The 15,619-nt window shown below is 38.8% G+C and overlaps 1 protein-coding gene across 1 annotated transcript in view; it reads left to right on the top strand.

Annotated features, from left to right (window-relative positions):
* LOC311091490 (uncharacterized protein) overlaps positions 1 to 15,619 on the top strand; it is a 300,883-nt gene that overhangs the window by 20,690 nt on the left and 264,574 nt on the right. The window contains exons 10-12 of the mRNA XM_084127442.1: positions 2,311 to 2,421; positions 2,577 to 2,693; positions 2,881 to 2,997. Coding sequence (XP_083983568.1) covers positions 2,311 to 2,421; positions 2,577 to 2,693; positions 2,881 to 2,997 — 345 coding nt within the window. The remainder of the gene's footprint in view (positions 1 to 2,310; positions 2,422 to 2,576; positions 2,694 to 2,880; positions 2,998 to 15,619) is intronic.

Genomic DNA, 15,619 nt, shown 5'->3' with positions numbered 1-15,619 from the left:
CTCACCCTGTCATGCCTTTGTTTCTCCTTCCTTTCACCCCGTCATGCCTCTATGTTTCTCCTCCCTCACCCTGTCATGCCTTTGTTTCTCCTTCCTTTCACCCCATCATGCCTCTATGTTTCTCCTCCCTCACCCTGTCATGCCTTTGTTTCTCCTTCCTTTCACCCCGTCATGCCTCTATGTTTCTCCTCCCTCACCCTGTCATGCCTTTGTTTCTCCTTCCTTTCACCCCGTCATGCCTTTATATTTCTCCTCCCTCACCCTGTCATGCCTTTGTTTCTCCTTCCTCTCACCCCGTCATGCCTCTATGTTTCTCCTCCCTCACCCTGTCATGCCTTTGTTTCTCCTCCCTCACCCTGTCATGCCTCTATGTTTCTCCTTCCTCTCACCCCATCATGCCTCTATGTTTCTCCTCCCTCACCCTGTCATGCCTCTATGTTTCTCCTCCCTCACCCTGTCATGCCTTTGTTTCTCCTTCCTTTCACCCCGTCATGCCTCTATGTTTCTCCTTCCTCTCACCCCGTCATGCCTCTATGTTTCTCCTTCCTCTCACCCCGTCATGCCTCTATGTTTCTCCTCCCTCACCCTTTCATGCCTTTGTTTCTCCTTCCTTTCACCCCGTCATGCCTCTATGTTTCTCCTTCCTCTCACCCCGTCATGCCTTTGTTTCTCCTTCCTTTCACCCCGTCATGCCTCTATGTTTCTCCTCCCTCACCCTGTCATGCCTTTGTTTCTCCTTCCTTTCACCCCATCATGCCTCTATGTTTCTCCTCCCTCACCCTGTCATGCCTTTGTTTCTCCTTCCTTTCACCCCGTCATGCCTCTATGTTTCTCCTCCCTCACCCTGTCATGCCTTTGTTTCTCCTTCCTTTCACCCCGTCATGCCTCTATGTTTCTCCTCCCTCACCCTGTCATGCCTCTATGTTTCTACTTCCGCTCACCCCGTCATGCCTTTATGTTTCTCCTCCCTCACCCTGTCATGCCTCTATGTTTCTCCTTCCTCTCACCCTGTCATGCCTTTATGTTTCTCCTCCCTCACCCTGTCATGCCTCTTTGTTTCTCCTCCCTCACCCTGTCATGCCTCTATGTTTCTCCTCCCTCACCCTGTCATGCCTTTATGTTTCTCCTCCCTCACCCTGTCATGCCTCTATGTTTCTCCTCCCTCACCCTGTCATGCCTTTGTTTCTCCTTCCTTTCACCCCGTCATGCCTCTATGTTTCTCCTCCCTCACCCTGTCATGCCTTTGTTTCTCCTTCCTTTCACCCCGTCATGCCTCTATGTTTCTCCTCCCTCACCCTGTCATGCCTCTATGTTTCTACTTCCGCTCACCCCGTCATGCCTTTATGTTTCTCCTCCCTCACCCTGTCATGCCTCTATGTTTCTCCTTCCTCTCACCCTGTCATGCCTTTATGTTTCTCCTCCCTCACCCTGTCATGCCTCTTTGTTTCTCCTCCTTCACCCTGTCATGCCTCTATGTTTCTCCTTCCTCACCCTGTCATGCCTTTATGTTTCTCCTCCCTCACCCTGTCATGCCTCTTTGTTTCTCCTCCCTCACCCTGTCATGCCTTTATGTTTCTCCTCCCTCACCCTGTCATGCCTCTTTGTTTCTCCTCCCTCACCCTGTCATGCCTCTATGTTTCTCCTTCCTCTCACCCCGTCATGCCTTGTGGTACAATTGCATCAGTTGAAAAACATTCCTTTCCTTGTAAAGAACATGCCAACTGTACACATTTGAAGTATCATCATCAGTTGAACATCCCTGCTCAGTGAACGTTACATTGCACACATACCTCTAAGCAAAATATAGCTTAGCCAAGATCTCTGCTCAGCACACATGTACAACATATTCTGATTTCACAAAATACATAATGAAATTATTATGAAAATGAATAAAGAAAAATAATAATAAAAAATAACATTAAACAGTAAAATTTTAATCTTCACTTGTATACTTAAAAACGTATGCTTAAAAATATACTTGAACATTACTTAAATATACTTCATAATATGAACTTGAAGTATATTTCTTTTTCATAAAGGGGAGCAGATTTATTTAGATGGAGTATCAAATGCTGAATTTTTAAATCATTTGGGTGCCTCAGGGCAGGCAATAATTTAAATTTATAATGAATAAGTAAATGAATAAATAAAAGCGAGCAGGGCAAGGGACATAAGTAGGCAGGCCAGTCCAGGCCTGAAATATATTTTAGTCATGTTTTCTCTAAAAGATTCTGAGTATGGCTGTGGTCATTTTATGTGTTTTGTATGTCATTGTAATAGTTGTTTATAACCTCATTTATACTCTCACAGTCTAAGACCAGATGAAACACCATCTCCTGCACTCTCACACCTTTCTATGAAAAGTGATCAGTCAATGGATCGGCCAATTGTGTTCAGCAATGAAACCCCTAGTTACATTGGGTATGAAAAGTATGAGAATTTACTCTGTTTTAAATGGTGTACTTGTTGCATAATTTAAACATTTATTAGACATAGGCTATAACTATCTTTTTCTTGCATATGTTGTATGTCTCTTTTACATTATTAAACTTGAATTTTCTGTGTCATCCTGACAGTCTAAGACCAGATGAGGCAGCATCTCCTGTAACTTCATACTTCTCTTTAAAAAGCAACCAATCAATGGATCGACCGATTGTATTCAAAGACAGAAATCACCCTTACCACATTGAACGGTATGAGAATTTGCATTCTTTGGTCAACTTGTTATATCGGTACTGCAGAAAGACCGGCATCATTACATTTTTACATTTTCAGTATCTTTTCGTACTGAAGCACCGTTACTTATGACAACACTATGAGCTTGTGTGTACATTAGTGGTCCTATTAACAAATCAAACAACTATGCTTTAACTCTCACAGTCTGAGACCAGATGAGGCACCCTCTCCAGCACCCTCACTCCTGTCTGTAAAGAGTGATCAGTCAATGGATAGACCCATTGTGTTCAACAGTGGAGCACAAAGTTACGTGGGAGAGAAGTATGAGAACTTACTCTGTCAGGGGATTAAAGTCAGCATTCTTGCTGTGCTTGTTTTCATAGCATATATCTTTTTCATTTACAATGTTGTTTTAAAAGTGTCCCATTTTGTGATATAACATATTAGGCACTATACACTGAAGGTTTAGGCACACCAATCTCTTCTGGTTTTTACTTTTTTTTTATTTTTATACTGTGTCTACAATCATTGCATTACAGTTGATGTCATAACCAAAGATGTTTCCACAGCACACTTCCAGCCACTCTGCTGACAGAGGATCACTACAAGTGCCCAGTGTGCACAGAAGTCTTTAAGGATCCAGTTTCCATCCCCTGTGGACACAGTTACTGCAAACACTGCATTGAGATCTACTGGAGCAAACCAACTCAAGCTGGAGGTTATGCTTGTCCTCAGTGCAGAAAGAGGTTCAGAAGTCGTCCAGTGTTGAATGTAAATGTTGCTTTGTCTAAACTGATTGAGGAACTCCAGAAGGCAGGATTTAGTCCTGCTCTTCCTGCTCACTGTTACGCTGGACCTGAAGATGTGCCCTGTGATATCTGCACTGAGAAGAAGCTCAAAGCTGTTAAATCCTGTTTGATCTGCACTGTGTCTTACTGTGAAACACACATCAGACAACACTACACAGTACCAGCACTGCAGAGACACAACCTGGTGGAGGTGATTGGACTCCTTTCTGTCTATCTGTCTGTTACAAGTATATACAACCATTTGAAGGTCACTGATGACACATTAAATGAACATGTTGCATCTAATGCACATGCTGCTGAATTGGCATTAGAACTGCTTTTTTTTTTTAAATCATTTTTTTTTATTACACACACAGGAAATATGTGGGCAGAGACCCCACCAATAATATAGTTCTGAATGAATGAATCTGATTAGCTAAAATCTGATTGATTCCACACCCTGTTTGTCTGTCTGCCTTCAAACACAAGCTTTAAGTTTAAAAAACAATGCATATAACGTATCTGGCTTGTTTTTTAGGCTTTTAATTTATCACATAAAGAAGAGAGGGAATCACAAGATGAAAAATTAACTGCAAGAGTGACCAAACTGGAAGCGGTAACAGATGCTTATTACACTATCCACTTGGTGGGAAAAAATACTGTCTTATTCTTTTAAGTGCTATTCAATAGATTTTGATTAGATTTTTTTTCTTCAGACTTTAAAAGAAAGAGATGCACAGACAAAACGTTTGTGTAGAAGATTTGAAGTTCACTGCAGTGGTGAGTTACAGAATCGCCTGTTTTCCAGTTATTTATTAATTACAGATCAGTATATCATGTAATCAAGTTAATTAAAAAATATCAACCTTTTGGCCATAATGTTTTAATACATTCATTCGTGACTAGATTAAAATAAATAAAAAAATAAGCAAACTTAAAAATAAAATCAGTTTTCAGTTTTATAATTTGAAATTGCTTTGCTCAGCTGGTCACATTAATAGACATTTAAAAATGTTTATTTAATAAATGTTTTAAAATGTGTGTTTTCAATGATTTATTAATTTACTGTTTTATTTAACTACATTTTAAATGTCTATTTTTGTTTAAAATTATAAGTTGTTTTGTTATTTTATTAAACTACATTTCAATACATTAAATAATGGTTAGATGTATCTTTTAAATTGTCCTTTTTATTTATATATTTTTTCCATTTTTATGTTTGAATTATTTTCAATATAATATTTTCAATTGTAACTCTTATTCCTCCATAACCTAAGACCATATAAAAGTATTTCTGCAGCAGCTGTTTAAATTTTTTTAAAACATGTTTTTTCTGTTTGGATGATTTTCAGATTTTCCCTCAGATGTGATTGAGATGGCTGCTCTAGGTCGTCCTTTGAGTCTTGGAATGTTGTACGACAGTCACAGCAATTCTTTCTGCCAAGGTGAGGTTTTTTGTTGAGGCAATATTATATTATTATAACAAACAGTATAAACTATCAAGAAACAAATTGCTATGATTACATAGTCTTTTCCAACTGTCATTTAAATTGAGCTTGAAGACATGTTTTAAATAGGGCTGTCAATTTAACATGCTAAATTAATGACCTGTAAATAAATTCTGTAAAAGTTTCAGTACTTGTACAAATAAATCATATACTGTATGTGTTTCCAGATATCTTTATGTGGGATGAAGACACGTTAGCCTGTATGAAAGTATCTTTGCCTCGGCCACATACATATGTGAAGGTGTTGGAAAATGACTCCCTTCAGGAAAGATTCAGAGCCCTTGAAATGTCCTCAGTGTTACAAGTTGGCACCCAGACTGGACAAATAAAAATGAATGGGGCTGCAGCGTTTCTAAACCACACAGAACAATCTCATTATCTGGAAAGAGCGACACTACACTACAGAACCACCACCAGACTGGACATGATCAGCCAAAGACTGTTACAGGAAGCAGCGCCCTCTGCATTGGTTGGTCAAACCACAGCAACACACGTGGTCACCGCTGTGTACTTTGGAGGTCAAGCTTTTTTTGTTTTTGATAGTGACAGCTCAAACCATGAGAAAAATGCAAAAAATGTTGATGTTTTAAAAAAGATGACATCAACATTTTGCTCAACCCATATTATTTCAAACTTGAGCACCAGTGAAAAAGCTAAAAGCTCATTACTTTCTTGTAGTCTGTACATTGATGTGGGTGATTGGAAGAGTCCAGTGTCCTTTGATAAGGCAGTGGAGATCTACGGTTCTCTGCCGACACTGCTTGGATCTAAAGGCGAGAGAGCAGTTCCTCTGAAGGTCTGGCTGTACCCTCTGAAGAAACTGGACAAGAGCTCAGTGTGTGCTGCTCTGAGTGGAGTCAGTGAAAACTTGATGCAACAAGCTGAGAATATTCTGGAACATCTGAGAAAACAGATCAGGATCTGTCAGGACATGATAACAGACTACATCAATGTAAAGGTGATTATGTGGTTTCCGACTCTGGAAGATAATCTAATAGAGTTTTCAGAGCTTCTGCAGGAATACCAGACAACATTTCAGAAAGGAATCACAGACATTGTTCACATTAAAGAAGGGAAAAGAGAAAGGAGTTTACAGGATCTCCTAGAAAGGCACAGTCAATCACCATTCAGTGCAGAGAAAACAAACCAGTGGCTGGAGAATAAAGAAACTGAACTGAAGATTCTGACTGACTACAAAGCTGCAGACATCGCTGTTGTGAAATCACAGGCAGAGTTACAGCAGGTCATCAGTGACTCACAGATAACCAGAGTGATGTGTCTCACGCTTTTCTCACCAGATGTAGAAGATACCTTCCTCACTGCTCTGAGGCAGCACATTGAATCTGATCACATTATGCAAAATGATTCTCTCCTGTTTAGGCCTTTTAGAATCAATGATAAAGTGCTTATTAAAGTACAACTGTTTATTGCTGCAAATGAAGATGCAGATCAAACCAAGTTCGTTGCTGCATTGATACCTGGTGATGGGTTTCCAGAATGTGCTGTGCGGTTTTATCGTGATGGAAGGATTGTGAGCAGAAATGTGAAGCTTGGAATAAAACCAGATCTCACCCAAATAGCTCACATAAAACACACCAGTGTGTCCCTGAAACTGAATCAACCGCAAACCAAAAACATTGAGAGATGTATAGTGGAGTACAGGGCTTTGGGTCATGATGGAAGCAACAACAACACTTGGAAAGAGATGGTTTTTGATTCCACAATTACCAGAGAACCCTGTATGATATCAGATCTAAAGTCTGGCCATCAATATCAGCTGAGGTGTATGTTTATTGAGCAGGACTGTATGAACTTTAGTAGAATTATGAACTTTCAGACAGTGTTTGCAGCAACACCTGGACAACCCTTAGTGAATAAGCTGGACAGAGACACTCTCAGAGTCACATGGTTGAGGGCTGAAGCTGATGAAGATTGTCCAGTGCTGCGGTATATGGTTGAGTATAAAGAAGCAGGACTGGAGGGCTGGTCATCAGTACTAACACAAGGACCTCAGTGTGAATGTACATTAACTATACCTCACAGCACCTGCTATAGAGTCAGAGTCTCTGCTGTCTATGAGGACGTCACCAGCAAACCTAGTGAAACACCAGTACCAGTAGATGGTGAGATACATGTGAAACATTTTAAACAGATACTTTTCATATAACCTTTTCTTCTATGTTTTCTTAACTTACAAATGATTTCCCATATTCTCTATAGTCTGGAGAATAAACCTCTCAGTAAGAAAGAGCTCCATCCTCCTAGAAGTGCTGAAACTCCAAACAGAGAAGAAACCAGTAGAGCTGATAGACTGGACAGATGAAGAGAGTGAAGTGAGGGGATTCCTCCAGTGTCTGCCCTACATCTCACAGCTCAGGTGAGAGTCTCATCAGGAAAATTACACTCATAGTTTGATTCAGTTTATTTTAATATTGTCATTTAAATGCATTAATAAATAATATTGTTAATTTAGATTAATTAGAAATACATTTATGTCAGATCCATTAGTGATGTAAGCTTAATTTCTATTGTTTTAATGTAGCTGAAGATTTTAGCTGCAAGACTGTAAGATCTGTTGTTTTGATACCTATTCATTTTTTTTAGTTCCTACTGTTTACATTCACTTGAGATGAAACTGACTGCATTTACATTAATATTGAGCCAAAACACACTGAGAACAGAAAAGTAATGAAATCAAGCATTTTTTTTCATGACCGTGCAATTGAACATAGATTTAAGGGGTCTTGACATGTTTGTAATTATTTTAATATTTTCACTCTATTTTAAATACAGTCATATATTCAAAAAGATTATTTTCAACCCTCATTTTGACCTTTTGTTATAAACACTTGGTTTAAGTGCTACATCTCCTAAGGCTTGTCAGTAAACGGCCACTGTTATGATTGGCTAAGGTCATTTCATAGGAAAAAGTATCAGAGCCTCCAATATTGCACCTGAGTGTTTTGAAAACATTATCCATAAATATACAAATTTGAAATACAAAAACTGAATCTTGTTCATTGTTTATTTAGATTTGTTGAACCGCAGGATAAAACATCTGAATCATGGAAGAAAAGAAAAAGATTATTCATACTGGATTTGTGTCTGCAAGCTGCTGTTCACCAGAAAGAGACAACAGAAGAAACTGTGAAGAAACTGCTGTCATCTGTGAATTATGAGAGATGTGATCTCCTGCTGGATCTGTGGTCACATGTGAAGGACTATGAGACTCAAACAGGCAGGAGTGTCCTTCCAGCATTACAGCCAGTTTATCAGTCAGCTCCTGCAGTCTGGAGAATAAAGCTCTCAGAGAGAAAGAGCTCCATCCTCCTAGAAGTGCTGAAACTCCAAACAGAGAAGAAACCAGTAGAGCTGATAGACTGGACAGATGAAGAGAGTGAAGTGAGGGGATTCCTCCAGTGTCTGCCCTACATCTCACAGCTCAGGTGAGAGTTTTTATTTTTATTTGTATCTGTTCATCAAATCTCTGTTTGATTTTTTTCAGTTGAACGTCAGATATTATAGATAGTTCGCCGTCTTCAGACACAGTTGTCAAAATAGCCAACATGTGGAGTATCTCATGTAAATACAGTCGGTTATATGGCTTAAGTGAATGTAAACAGCTTAGTGAAAACTGAATATGTGTCAGTATGGGAGATCCAAGCATGCAGTCTTAAAGGGACAGCAACGGAAGATGTTAAATAAATGTATACATGGCAAAAAAACTTACTGTACCTAAAAAGTGTCATTTATTTAATTTGTATCTATCATATTTGTCCTATTGTTTGTAATTGGCTTCTTTATTTTTAAAATAAATATCTATATGATATCGTTATCATGAAAAGTTTTTGGTCATATTACCCACCCCTAATGGATGAAGCTACAGTGTGCTACACAATGTTTCAGTGCAGTTGTGATAGATAATTTTATGTGTGCGTGGGAGGGGGGGGTGCCTGTCCATTTCGTCCCGTTATCCACCACGGGAAATCTGGTCACCCTAACCATGACACATGCATGTTGTATTGACGCGAGAGCAGACATTGTTGTGTGAATTTTTAACTCCTATATATGACTGCTAAAATATAGCCTCGCCTGCAGGAAAAATGTTCATAAGTGACAGTGTGTAATTATTTACTTTTTCTACAGATTTTCTCCTCAACAGAAGGGGTCTTCCAATGAGACAGAAATGAAAAAAAGGTTACTGGCATTGAATCAGTCTTTTCAAGTGCCTAGTTTACCAAAGGAAATTATAGAACTATCTATGGAGACATTATTCTCATACATGTACTATGGGAATTGGGATTTTCTGCTGGATCTTTACTCACATGTGAAGGACTATGAGTTTCAAACAGGCAGGGATGTCCTTCCAGTGTTTCATCCAGTTTATCAGTCAGCTCCTGCAGTCTGGAGAATAAACCTTTCAGAGAGAAAGAGCTCCATCCTCCTAGAAGTGCTGAAACTCCAAACAGAGAAGAAACCAGTAGAGCTGATAGACTGGACAGATGAAGAGAGTGAAGTGAGGGGATTCCTCCAGTGTCTGCCCTACATCTCACAGCTCAGGTAAGAGTGCAGTTACTGTCATTGTTACTGTCTTTACAGTGTGTACAATCGCTGAGCTTTAGGAAGCCTCCAGACTGAGCTGACATTCAGTTATGTCAGTTACGCCAGAGGAGAACTGGCCCCCGACTGAGCCTGGGTTCTCCCAAGGTTTTTTTTTTTTCTCCATTAGGCCACCTGATGGAGTTTTTCGGTTCCTTGCCACTGTTGCCTTTGGCTTGCTCAGTTGGGGATATTTGATTAATCAATCAACAATACTATTGATCAGCATTACCAAACGTGGACGTTTTCCACTAGAAACAAACATTGATGTATTGTTTTAATTTAATACTGTGAAGCTGCTTTGATACAATCTGTATTGTGAAAAGCGCTATATAAATAAACTTGACTTGACTTGACTTGACTTATGGTCATGGACGTGTAGCTTCCGACAGGCGCAGATGGGCCATCTGGCCTAAGACTGATTCATCCTATGAGTTAATGTACATTTTGATTAATGTAAACCTGTTGTAGGAGACCTCCAAAACAAAATTAGGAACTTTTAAAATAGCATAATGACTTCTTTAAATCCACCATTGTTGGAAGTGAATGACTTTTGAAATCTTTCATTTGAAAGTCACGTGTCTAGTATCTGTAAAACCACATTCTTCCATCTTAAAAATATATCTAAATTACGTCATATGCTCTTTACCCTCTGGGGTCTGAGGTGTTTTCTGGGCCCTGGAGGTGTTCTGACATGCTCTGACATTTGTGCTTATTTCTGTTACTTGTGACATTTTCATGACTAAAGTCGTATAACACTGTATTCAGCACAAACTCTGCTACAATAATATGTCAGCAGGTTGTATGTAAAAGTTTGTAGTTTTGAGATAATGGCGTTTATGCGTGGTTTGTGAAAAAAAAAAAATTGTCACTGAAATAAGGTCATGAAACCCATAATGATTATTTCTTCACAAGACTTTTGAAAATTGTATCACATAGCCTAGAATGTTTGCTTAAAAACTATGTGAAAATCATCCTGCATACTCATTCCGATAAAACAATATATTGATTTCAAATTTGTAACACGTTTTGTGTAAGAAAGCTTTATGCGAGGAGGCGTGAGTCATTTATGAATACTGATGTGTTTCACACCTGAGAAAGGCAAAGACCTTCCCATAATGGCTCTATCAGGTGCTATCAGGCCCTTATCAGGTGCTATCAGGCCCTATCATTCTGAGGAACCTTGCACAAAAGATGAGGAGATTTAAAAAAGATTGGCTTTTTGATTGTTTGGATTTATTTACAACACAACATAATCCAAAGATACACAACAAAGGACAAAAATAGCACATTATTGAACACACTGATCTAAAGACAGAGACTTGACAGAGACTTGAACAGTCACATAACTTTGTGCCATTCCTGAAACATAGTAAATATCTGTAATTTCCATGGTTTTTGATTTTTCATTTTACCATGGTCATGTACAGAGACTCATGTGAATGTTTAAGTCAGCAGGACTCATCAGTGGCATCTGTTCCCTGTAAAAATAAATAAAACAACAACACAGAAACAAAGTGAACAAAGTGACGTTATGAAATTTTATTTCATGTTGTGTTTTATTATCGAACATAAAAACATCCTCATGGTGTACATGTATATAAATTTAGCATTGAAAGGTTGCCTACTTATCTATAGTTCATATTTCAACATGTTTCTATCTATATAGCCTATATTAAATATACATACATTTTACTGGTCTGGCACCAGTTTAAGTAGTAGCTACAATGTAAAGTTTATGCAACAATAGCATGCTTAATATTATGAGTGGAAATTTCTTACCTTCTTAAAAATCTTTCTCATCTTCAAATCGCATTCTTCTAATTCTTCTGAGGTAAATCCAAGGTAAACAGCACAGCACAAACACAACGTGTCTTCCAAACTCGATGAAAATCAGAGGACTGATTAAGTCTAATGGTTTGTTTTGAGGTGATGGGGCGTTAACATGTCTGCGTTCCTTCACGTGGACTATTTGCATGTGAACAGCTCTTGCGCGCATGGGTGTGGTCACATTAGAGGTAATGAGCACGGGCTGAAGAAACTGTACATGTTGTTGCTTTCATTCGGATTACTTAAACAGAGAATATTTGTTTTTGATATAATTTACATCATTTAAAAATAGAGACTTCAAGCTTTGTAAAGACATATGTCTCAAGTCTGTGACACAGACTTGTCACACCTGTGAGTTGGATGGATTATCTCGGCAAAGGAGAAGTGCTCACTAACACAGATTTAGACAGATTTGTGAACAATATTTGAGAGAAATAGGCCTTTTGTGTACATAGAAAAAGTCTTAGATCTTTGAGTTCAGCTTATGAAAAATGGGGGCAAAAACAAAAGTGTTGCGTTTATAATTTTGTTCAGTGTAGTTCCGGTTCACATGGCTATACGGAAGCGATAAATAATTCTGTATTATACATTTTTAAGGCCAGACAAGTAATTTGTTGAGGTCAATTTGTAAAGAAAGACTACACGCCTGTGCACATATTCAAACATGCAAAACTATAGACTAAACACGTAATACGCATGTGCACGCTGTCATGGTTTTCACAGGTTTTGTTCTTAAAGCTTGTGCAAAGATAATTTTTTTTTTTTTTTACGGCTTGCACCTGGGAACCTTGGTTTGCATACTCGAGCCACCAGGCACTATAAGGGTTTTCTGTTAGAATGGTGTCGTGTAAGCGACCCCTAAGTTAATAACTAATGATCTTTGCAACGGAAGTGAATTAATCAAAACTAAATTTAGCTGGACAATGACTTAATTCTAGAGCTGTTGTAAAGCCAAAACAATCTCTGTTACTTTAATTTCCTATTATAACTGTAAAGGTCCTTTGAAACATTCTGTATTGTTAAAAGCGCTATATAAATGAAGGTGACTTGACTTGACTTTTAATTTGAATAATACATAATTTATCATTTATTGATTGATTTGTAATTTGTGATCAATTTGCATACAATCTTGTGGAATGAAAATATCAAATTGTTGCAAGTGAAGACTTTGAAATCTAGTTGATATTTCATATTTTAGCACAATAACCCTAAGCAAATAAAACAAAATGACTTGTAAAGAGATTGATCATAAATTTACATAATTTATCTATTTTAATTATTGATAAAAGGTTAAAGGGTTAGTTCACCCAAAAATTACTCACCCTCATGTCACTCCAAACCCAAAAGACTTAATTTAATTTAATTTAATTTAATTTAATTTAATTAATTTTTGAATAAACGTTTTTTTTTAGCCTCATTAAAAGAGATTAAAAAAAACGTGCTGCGTAACATGAAAATGAAGCTCATTGATTCTTTCGGAAGCTCAAAAGTGCTGTGTTACACGAGAATTAACCTCATTGGGGTCCCACTTTATATTAGGTGTCTTTAAGTACTATGTACTTAAATTTAAATTAATAGTTTGATACAATGGACTTATTGTGTACATACATGTTTTTACATTGTACTTATATTTTGAAAATACCTGCATGTCATTACAGCGGTAATTAATTTATGTACTGTAATTACACGGTAGACCCTTCCCTTACACCTTAACCCACCCTTAAACTTTTCCACCACACCTGTCCCTAACCTTACCTGTATCACAACTCAATAGCTGCAAAATTGTTTTACAACACAACATGAACACAATAAGTACATATTACTTAAATATATAGTAATAATAATAGTAATAATATAAAGTGGGACATTGGTTCTTGCGGAAGCTCAAACACGCTGCATAACACGAGAATGAACCTCATTGGTTCTTGCAGAAGCTCAAACGTACTGCGTAACACACGAGAATGAACTTCATTGGTTGCTGAAGCTCAAACGTGCTGCATAACACGAGAATGAACCTCATTGGTTCTTGCAGAAGCTCAAACGTACTGCGTAACACACGAGAATGAACTTCATTGGTTGCTGAAGCTCAAACGTGCTGCATAACACGAGAATGAACCTCATTGGTTCTTGCAGAAGCTCAAACGTGCTGCGTAACACGAGAATGAACCTAATTGGTTCTTGCAGAAGCTCAAACGTACTGTGTAACACACGAGAATGAACCTCATTGGTTCTTGTAGAAGCTCAAACGTGCTGCGTAACACGAGAATAAACCTCATTGGTTCTTGCAGAAGCTCAAACGTACTGCGTAACACACGAGAATGAACTTCATTGGTTGCTGAAACTCAAATGTGCTGCATAACATGAGAATGAACCTCATTGGTTCTTGCAGAAGCTCAAACGTGCTGCGTAACACGAGAATGAACCTCATTGGTTCTTGCAGAAGCTCAAACGTACTGTGTAACACACGAGAATGAACCTCATTGGTTCTTGTAGAAGCTCAAACGTGCTGCGTAACACGAGAATGAACCTCATTGGTTCTTGCAGAAGCTCAAACGTACTGCGTAACACACGAGAATGAACTTCATTGGTTGCTGAAGCTCAAACGTGCTGCATAACATGAGAATGAACCTCATTGGTTCTTGCAGAAGCTCAAACGTGCTGCGTAACACGAGAATGAACCTCATTGGTTCTTGCAGAAGCTCAAACGTGCTGCGTAACATGAGAATGAACCTAATTGGTTCTTGCAGAAGCTCAAACGTACTGTGTAACACACGAGAATGAACCTCATTGGTTCTTGTAGAAGCTCAAACGTGCTGCGTAACACGAGAATGAACCTCATTGGTTCTTGCAGAAGCTCAAACGTAGTGCGTAACATGAGAATGAACCTAATTGGTTCTTGCAGAAGCTCAAACGTACTGTGTAACACACGAGAATGAACCTCATTGGTTCTTGCAGAAGCTCAAACGTGCTGCATAACACGAGAATGAACCTCATTGGTTCTTGCAGAAGCTCAAACGTACTGTGTAACACACGAGAATGAACCTCATTGGTTCTTGTAGAAGGTCAAACGTGCTGCGTAACACACGAGAATGAACCTCATTGGTTGCTGAAGCTCAAACGTACTGTGTAACACACGAGAATGAACCTCATTGGTTCTTGCAGAAGCTCAAACGTGGTGCGTAACACGAGAATGAACCTCATTGATTCTTGCAGAAGCTCAAACGTGCTGCGTAACACGAGAATGAACCTCATTGGTTCTTGCAGAAGCTCAAACGTGCTGCGTAACACGAGAATGAACCTCATTGGTTCTTGCTGAAGCTCAAACGTACTGTGTAACACACGAGAATGAACCTCATTGGTTCTTGTAGAAGCTCAAACATGCTGCATAACACGAGAATGAACCTCATTGGTTCTTGCAGAAGCTCAAACGTACTGCGTAACACACGAGAATGAACCTCATTGGTTGCTGAAGCTCAAACGTGCTGCGTAACATGAGAATGAACCTCATTGGTTCTTGCAGAAGCTCAAACATGCTGCATAACACGAGAATGAACCTCATTGGTTCTTGCAGAAGCTCAAACGTACTGCGTAACACACGAGAATGAACCTCATTGGTTGCAGTAGCTCAAACGTGCTGCGTAACACGAGAATGAACCTCATTGGTTCTTGCAGAAGCTCAAACGTGCTGCGTAACACAAGAATGAACCTCATTGGTTCTTGCAGAAGCTCAAACGTGCTGCGTAACACAAGAATGAACCTCATTGGTTCTTGCAGAAGCTCAAACGTGCTGCGTAACACAAGAATGAACCTCATTGGTTCTTGCAGAAGCTCAAACGTGCTGCGTAACACAAGAATGAACCTCATTGGTTCTTGCAGAAGCTCAAACGTGCTGCGTAACACAAGAATGAACCTCATTGGTTCTTGCAGAAGCTCAAACGTACTGGGTAACACATGAGAATGAACCTCATTGGTTCTCTCACGTCAAGCGAACATGCTTAAGCTTCCATTTACCATAACTGATGTGTGTGTTGATGAATGTTAAGTCTTAATTCAGTCTGTTCATCATATAAAGCGATCATGTCTCTTTAGGAAATTTGGACTGAACCGCTCAATTCATATGGGTTAGTTTTACAGTCTCTTTATGAACTTTTATGAACCAAAGTGGAAGTTGCAGAGCTGTTAACGGAGAGACAGAAATCGCTCAGATTTTATCAAAAA

This window comes from Abramis brama, assembly GCF_963993115.1.
Source record: "Abramis brama genome assembly, chromosome: 10".
In the NCBI taxonomy this organism is placed as follows: domain Eukaryota; kingdom Metazoa; phylum Chordata; class Actinopteri; order Cypriniformes; family Leuciscidae; genus Abramis; species Abramis brama.
Note: the sequence above shows the minus strand (reverse complement) of the source record. Positions and strands in the feature narration are given on the sequence as shown.